Here is an 8,165-nt window from a genome sequence, read left to right as displayed (position 1 = left end):
TGTAAACAGATATTTAATATATTTAAATAACGTTTTAAATGCTACAATGTATATACATTTTATACATAAATAGTTTTGCATCCTCATACGATTATTAGGCGAATTGTCTAGGTTAGGCATTTCTAAATAAAGGTGTAAACATTCAAAATGCTGATATATATTTTCAAATTGCCCTATGGTTGTAACAATTCACACTTCAACTAGCCTGAGAGTGCATTTTTTAGGGTCCCTGTCAACAAGAAGGTTTATCATTATTTTTTTTCCCTGTCAATATGATAAGCCAAAAGTAGAATTTTATTGTTTTAACTTGAATTTTTTTTATTGCTAGTGAAATTAATCATCTTTTTTTAAATGTCTATTGGCCATTTGCACTCCTTTTGTAAAATGCATGCTCCTGCTCTGTCTTCTTCCCTTCCCCCATTGGGGGTGTTCCTCTTTCTTTTTGCTTTGTCAGAGTTCTTTATTATTCATTTTTCGTCTTATATGTGGGATCGGTTCGATTCAGGCTTTCACCCTTTTACTGCCTTACAGATTGCTAATATACATTCTCCATTGGTCTTTTAATGTGGTTTACAGAAGCTGACTCTCTACCGCCTCCTTCTCTCCGTCCCACCCTCTCTGCCTCGCCTGCTCTGTACTGTTCTGTTCTCTTCTCTCTCTCTCCCTTTGTTTCGCTCTCTCCCTTTTTTTCTTTTCAGTGCAGAAGTTTTTAATTTTGACCGAGCCAAATCTATCAATCTAGGCCTGGCGCCGCGTCAGCAGAGGGGGCGGGGAGGCGAGCGCCGAACTGGGGGAGGGGAAGGGGCGGGGAGCAGCAGGCGGAGCGGCTGCCAGAGTTGCTGGGAGTGCGCGCGGTCGGATCACAAGGCGGCGGAGGAGGAGGCCCAGAGACCGGAGCGCGGAGACCTCAGCTCGCGGCCTACGCCCAGGCCTTTCTCCACCGGAGGACCAGGGAACCGCAGTCTTCATCAGAGAGGTACCGTGCTCCGCGCTCCCCGCCCGACCCGGCCCAGCCCGCTGCGGCGGCGCCTCCTTCCTTCCTCCTTCCCTCGCTCTCTCTCTTTCGCCCGCCCGCGCCTTCCCTGCCCGCCTGCGTCACCGCGGCCGCCATGGCTGAGAATGGCGAGAGCAGCGGCCCCCCGCGCCCCTCCCGCGGCCCTGCTGCGGCCCAAGGCTCGGCTGCTGCCCAGGCTGAGCCTAAAATCATCAAAGTCACTGTGAAGACTCCCAAAGAGAAAGAGGAGTTCGCGGTGCCCGAGAACAGCTCGGTTCAGCAGTTTAAGGAAGCGATTTCGAAACGCTTCAAATCCCAAACCGATCAGCTCGTGCTGATTTTTGCCGGAAAAATCTTAAAAGATCAAGATACCTTGATCCAGCATGGCATCCATGATGGGCTCACTGTTCACCTTGTCATCAAAAGCCAGAACCGACCTCAGGGCCAGTCCACGCAGCCTAGCAATGCCGCGGGAACTAACGCTACCTCGGCGTCGACTCCCAGGAGTAACTCCACACCTATTTCCACAAATAGCAACCCGTTTGGGTTGGGGAGCCTGGGAGGACTTGCAGGCCTTAGCAGCCTGGGCTTGAGCTCTACCAACTTCTCTGAGCTCCAGAGCCAGATGCAGCAGCAGCTCATGGCCAGCCCTGAGATGATGATCCAGATCATGGAAAATCCCTTTGTTCAGAGCATGCTTTCGAATCCCGATCTGATGAGGCAGCTCATTATGGCTAATCCACAGATGCAGCAATTGATTCAGAGAAACCCAGAAATCAGTCACCTGCTCAACAACCCAGATATAATGAGGCAGACACTCGAAATTGCCAGGAATCCAGCCATGATGCAAGAGATGATGAGAAATCAAGACCTGGCTCTTAGCAATCTAGAAAGCATCCCAGGTGGCTATAATGCTTTACGGCGCATGTACACTGACATTCAAGAGCCGATGCTGAATGCCGCACAAGAGCAGTTTGGGGGTAATCCATTTGCCTCCGTGGGGAGTAGTTCCTCCTCTGGGGAAGGTACGCAGCCTTCCCGCACAGAAAATCGCGATCCACTACCCAATCCATGGGCACCACCGCCAGCTACCCAGAGTTCTGCAACTACCAGCACGACCACGAGCACTGGTAGTGGCTCTGGCAATAGTTCCAGCAATGCTACTGGGAACACCGTTGCTGCCGCTAATTATGTCGCCAGCATCTTTAGTACCCCAGGCATGCAGAGCCTGCTGCAACAGATAACTGAAAACCCCCAGCTGATTCAGAATATGCTGTCGGCGCCCTACATGAGAAGCATGATGCAGTCGCTGAGCCAGAATCCAGATTTGGCTGCACAGATGATGCTGAATAGCCCGCTGTTTACTGCAAATCCTCAGCTGCAGGAGCAGATGCGGCCACAGCTCCCAGCCTTCCTGCAGCAGATGCAGAATCCAGACACACTGTCAGCCATGTCAAACCCAAGAGCAATGCAGGCTTTAATGCAGATCCAGCAGGGGCTACAGACATTAGCCACTGAAGCACCTGGCCTGATTCCAAGCTTCACTCCAGGTGTGGGGGTGGGGGTGCTGGGAACCGCTATAGGCCCTGTAGGCCCAGTCACCCCCCTAGGCCCCATAGGCCCTATAGTCCCTTTTACCCCCATAGGCCCCATTGGGCCCATAGGACCCACTGGCCCTGCAGGCCCCCCTGGCTCCACCGGCTCTGGTGGCCCCACTGGGCCTACTGTGTCCAGCGCTGCACCCAGTGAAACCACGAGTCCTACATCAGAATCTGGACCCAACCAGCAGTTCATTCAGCAAATGGTGCAGGCTCTGGCTGGAGCAAATGCTCCACAGCTGCCGAATCCAGAAGTCAGATTTCAGCAACAACTGGAACAGCTCAACGCAATGGGGTTCTTAAACCGTGAAGCAAACTTGCAGGCCCTAATAGCAACAGGAGGCGACATCAATGCAGCCATTGAAAGGCTGCTGGGCTCCCAGCCATCGTAATCACATTTCTGTACCTGGAAAAAAAATGTATCTTATTTTTGATAATGGCTCTTAAATCTTTAAACACACACACAAAATCGTTCTTTACTTTCATTTTGATTCTTTTAAATCTGTCTAGTTATCAGTCTAATATGATGCATTTTAAGATGGAGTCCCTCTCTCCTACTTCCCTCACTCCCTTTCTCCTTTGCTTATTTTTCTTTCCTTCCCTTCGTCTTGTCTCCCCCCTTCCTCCCTCTTTGTTTCCTTCCTTCCTTATTTCCTTTAGTTTCCTTCCTTACCCGATTTGAATGGTGGGAATCAATGCTGTTTCACTCAAAAGTGTTGCATGCAAACACTTCTCTTTATTCTGCATTTATTGTGATTTTTGGAAACAAGTATCAACCTTCACAGTTGGGTGAACAAGTGTTGTCCTACAGATGTCCAATTTATTTGCATTTTTAAACATTAGCCTATGATAGTAATTTAATGTAGAATGAAGATATTAAAAACAGAGGCAAATTATTTGAAGCTCTCTAATTTGTGGTACGATATTGCTTATTGTGACTTTGGCATGTATTTTTGCTAGCAAAATGCTGTAAGATTTATACCATTCATTGATCTTTTTTGCTATATTTGTATACAGTACAGTAAGCACAGTTGGCACTGTACATCTAAAAATATTACAGTAGAATCTGAGTGTAATATGTGTAACCAAAATGAGAAAGAATACAAGAAATGTTTCTGGAGCTAGGTATGTGTCTCACAGTTTTGTAGAATCTTACAGCATCTTTGATAAACTTCTCAGTGAAAATGTTGGCTAGGCAAGTTCAGTTAAAATATAGTAGAAATGTTTATCCTGGTATCTCTAAGTATACATTTAATTGTACAGAAAATTTACAGTGTAACATTGTGTCAACATTTGCAGATTGACTGTATATGACCTTAATCTTTGTGCAGCCCGAAGGATCAGTGTAGTAATGCCAGGAAAGTGCTTTTTACCTAAGACTTCCTTTTCAACTTCTCCCATAAAGAGACCCTAATATGCATTTTGATTTGTAATTGGAAATGTAACTTTCACTGAAAGTGTCATGTGATGTTTGCATTACTTTTAACTGCTATGTATAAAGGAAAGTGTATCTTTTGACTTCATCAGTTATTTCTCTTGTGCACAGAGAAAAATGCATTAAAAATGACTAAAAAAAAATAAAAAATTAAAAAATGGATAAATCTTTTTCTTTTTGCCTTTTGGCCCTAGGATCGTGTTTAGGAGGGTTATCCCACCCCAAGATTATATAAATCTTATCCTGTATTTCTCTAACTTATATGGTTTCATTAAGAAAATGTTTTGTCCTGTCTGGAATTATCTTGATATATGGATTTAGGTATTCTAACTTTTTTGCCCCAAAGGTTAGCCAGTTGTTAACATATTTATCTTTTCCCCCAACATATGAAATGTCATACATGTATATACTTTATTCTGTGTTTGGATTCCCTTTAGTTCCATTGAACATTGTGGCACCAGTACACCAGCCTGTAGATGAGTTAGAAATGGGACTTTGTATCTGTTAATGTGAGACCTCCTCTTGATCTTTTTTATTTTTTACAATTTTCTGATGATTCTGACATGTTTATTTTACCAGATGAATTTTACGGTTAATAGATTCTTCCCCAAAAAATATATTTAATTTGGTTGGGATTCTCTTAAATTTATATGACTATGAGGACTACAGAATTGCATTGCTTTCCAGAAACATATGTTGCCTTGTTTCTAAAAAACTTTATATATCCTTCAAGAGAGTTTTATTTAAATCCTATATAATTTGTAATAAATATGTTCCTAGGTATTACAGACATACAGGGAACACGTTGATACTGCTTATTGGAGCTTTTAATATGTTACCTATGTGGTCATTTTTGCTATATCGGAGAAGAATTTATTTGCATAGATTATTTTAAATTGGCAATTATTGAAATCTATTAATTTTAGAGATATTCATTTGATCCTTTTGAGTTTTTCCAGGTGAGAAATCCTATCCATGATGTTATAATTATATGTTTTACTTTTCAAAATTTATAACATAGTTTCTGACTGCATGGGTTAAACATTTTCATAACAGTGCTAAGTAATAAAGGTGGCAGTGGCATTTTTGTCTTGTTTCTCATTTTAGCCAGAATGTGTTTGCTACAGCAATTCCAAATTGTGTTTTGTGAAAAAAAATATTCTTCTGGGACACAGGTAAATACGTTTGCAAAATGCTGTATACTTTAATCTCTCTTGGAGACTCATTGTGCAATAAATGTTGGCTAGTATTTTTTTTTTAATGAGTAGCTTCTTCAATTAAAAAAAAAAACTCTTTAACTTTGTGTAACTCAGCATTTTCCGAACTTATTTAAGCACAGAACCACCTTTTTTTTGTTTTCTTTTAAACACACCTAATAACATTTGGCCTGTCGGTGTTCCTCAGAACACCAACTTAGGAAATGGTGATTTATTATTTCATTACCATATCATGCCAAGTATTTGACATAATCACAAAGTCTGTCATAATGAATTCAGTAATTTTAATGACAGATGATTTTATATGGAAGTGAATACTAAAATTGTAGGCATAGAAAATAACAAGAAATCAATCATCAATGCATAGTAGAAACTGGATATTGGCTGAGGCCTGGCTCAGACAGTTTAGCAGATCAGTTTCTTTCAAACACTCAAGGAACAGAGAATTATTTAATTAGCTTTGCCAAATGTTTATTTTTAAGTGTATTTTGTTTTCTCTTGGAAAAGATCTAGGTCTTTAATTTATTAAGTCTACCATTATTTTGCTTCTGAGTTTATTAATTTTTGCTTATAACTTCATTTATTTCGCCCTTTTAAAAATTCTTCCTCCATCTCTTAAATGATGTAATTTCCTCCTATTATGTTGCAGGATCTTTTTAAAGGCTCTGTTTTTGTTTTGGGTTTTCTTCATCCACTATTGATCCAAGATTTATCCATTTATTCATCATTGAATCAAGAAGGGTATATCCTAACCTGCTATCCCTCCCCCTCCAACAAGAGTGGAACAATTTTTTTGTATCCATGCACTGTTTACTGGGTTGTCACCCCATCCAACAAGAGTGGATCAGTTTTTTTATATCCATTCCCTGTTTACTGGGTTGTCACCCCCTCCCAATGGCTCTGTGATCCAGCAAGATGTGGTAGTAGGGAGGGAGCTAGTGCCGGGGCAAACCCAGCAGGATGACTTCACCCTCAAGACAGCTTTCCTCATTTGCTTTTGGCCTCTGTTTCAGGTACGTGATATCATATATACTTTCACTACTTGTGTGGGAGGGGAGGGGCAGGAGGGGGCAGATAAACAACTTGGAAACAAAACCTGTTGGTTCATTAAAGGGGACTCTTGCATCAAGTTGAGATCACCATGTTAGTTGAGAAACTATGATCAGGAGACACCTGTATTTGGGTGTGGACAAGCTTGCCCTCTGAGAGAGGACAGCCTGCTCCATTTTATATTGATCTGCAGTGTCAAAATAGGACCAAATGGACTAATTCCTATTAGGGCCTAGCCTAGTGATCAGGGTTGGGATGTCAGGAAAGCAATTTGGCCTGTGTCTCATAATTCAAAAAGGGATTCAAATTCAGACTTTTGACATTATCCTAAATGAATTGATAACTCTAGCCACAAAGCCAGACTGACCTGATGGAAAATGTTCATCATACAGCTTAATTTAGTATATGTAAAAAAATTAAATTATTTGGCAATTTTGATATTCCTAATTTAGTAGTATTTTATTTAAAAAATATACCGAGGCCAGGTGCAGGGGCTCACGCCTGTAATCTCAGTACTTTGGGATTCCAAGGTGGGCAGATCACTTGAGGTCAGGAGTTTGAGACCAGCCTGGCCAACGTGGTGAAACCCCATCTCTACTAAAAATACAAAAAAATTAACCGGGCGTGGTGTTGCACACCTGTAATTCCAGCTACTCGGAAGGCTGAGGCACGAGAATTACTTGCACCCACGAGGCGGAGATCGCAGTGAGCTGAGATCACACCATTGCACTCCAGCCTGGGTGACAGAATGAGACAATGTCTCATAGAATTAAGGACCTATTCTCATGCCACCATTTTCCCAGAATTCTGTTAGAAGACTTAGGGGAAAAGCAGTTTTCTATAAATAGAAAGGAGAAGCATGATTCAGCAGATACCAGACTGAAGCCACCTCAAAAAGCAGGCTTCATCAGGTAGTGCACATGCTTGCATAGGCTTTACACACTTTGACCATGGGTAAAAACCCTTGGCAAAAGCTGCTGTAAACCAACAAGTTCAAAAGTTTAGGTAATGTCATTTTAAAAAGGAGTTGTTTGTCCCAGCATTCAAGGACAACATTTATTTGTCCAGTGGGTATGAATTGAGGCATATAGCTCCAGCTGTATTGAGGTATCTGAGCACAGATTTGAGCTCCCTAAAACAGCACTTTTGGAATCCATATTTAGGACTTCTTGGCCACATGTGTAAATTAGCAAACTTAAGATAATTTCAAGAAGGATTCTGTAATTCATTATTAAAAGCATGGTTGATGAGCTTGAAAGAAAGAAGAGAGATGATTACTGTGCCCTAGCATGTATTTCACAAGATTGTCAAACTAAATTTTGTTAGGTTAGAATAACAATAATAGCTACCATATTCATTGCTACATTCAATATCGTAGAAGCCCTATAAGATAGCACTATGACAAGCTTCCCCAGCTTACAGATAAGGAAATAAGCTGAATGAGACTTAAGTAACTTGAGCAAGGTCACACTACTTACTATTAAGTGACAGAGTCAAGGTTTGAACCCAATTCTGAGATTTTTTTTTTTTTTTTTTTTTTTTTTTTTTTTTTTTGAGACAGAGTCTCGCTCTGTGGCCCAGGCTGGAGTGCAGTGGCCGGATCTCAACTCACTGCAAGCTCCGCCTCCCGAGTTCACGCCATTCTCCTGCCTCAGCCTCCCGAGTAGCTGGGACTACAGGCGCCCGCCACCTCGCCCGGCTAGTTTTTTGTATTTTTTAGTAGAGACGGGGTTTCACCGTGTTCGCCAGGATGGTCTCGATCTCCTGACCTCGTGGTCCACCCGTTTCAGCCTCCCAAAGTGCTGGGATTACAGGCTTGAGCCACCGCGCCCGGCCCCCAATTCTGAGATTCTAGACTGCTCTTAAGCAGT

General features: G+C 42.2%; 1 protein-coding gene across 1 annotated transcript; it reads left to right on the top strand.

Moving 5' to 3' along the window:
* The first annotated feature begins 974 nt into the window (after positions 1-974).
* Positions 975-4,193, top strand: LOC105465865 (ubiquilin 2). The gene has a single exon (XM_011714511.3). It carries the CDS (start codon positions 1,110-1,112, stop codon positions 2,982-2,984), a length of 1,875 nt encoding a protein of 624 aa, XP_011712813.1. The 5' UTR covers positions 975-1,109; the 3' UTR covers positions 2,985-4,193.
* The last annotated feature ends 3,972 nt before the right edge of the window (positions 4,194-8,165 follow it).

Source organism: Macaca nemestrina, chromosome X (assembly GCF_043159975.1).
Source record: "Macaca nemestrina isolate mMacNem1 chromosome X, mMacNem.hap1, whole genome shotgun sequence".
In the NCBI taxonomy this organism is placed as follows: domain Eukaryota; kingdom Metazoa; phylum Chordata; class Mammalia; order Primates; family Cercopithecidae; genus Macaca; species Macaca nemestrina.
The sequence above is the reverse complement of the archived record's forward strand: the minus strand, read 5'-3'. Positions and strand labels throughout refer to the sequence as shown.

What these genes read in the sequence shown, in the direction of transcription:
- LOC105465865 (XM_011714511.3), top strand. Translation starts at nt 1,110, where the DNA reads ATGGCTGAGAATGGCGAGAGCAGCGGCCCCCCGCGCCCCTCCCGCGGC.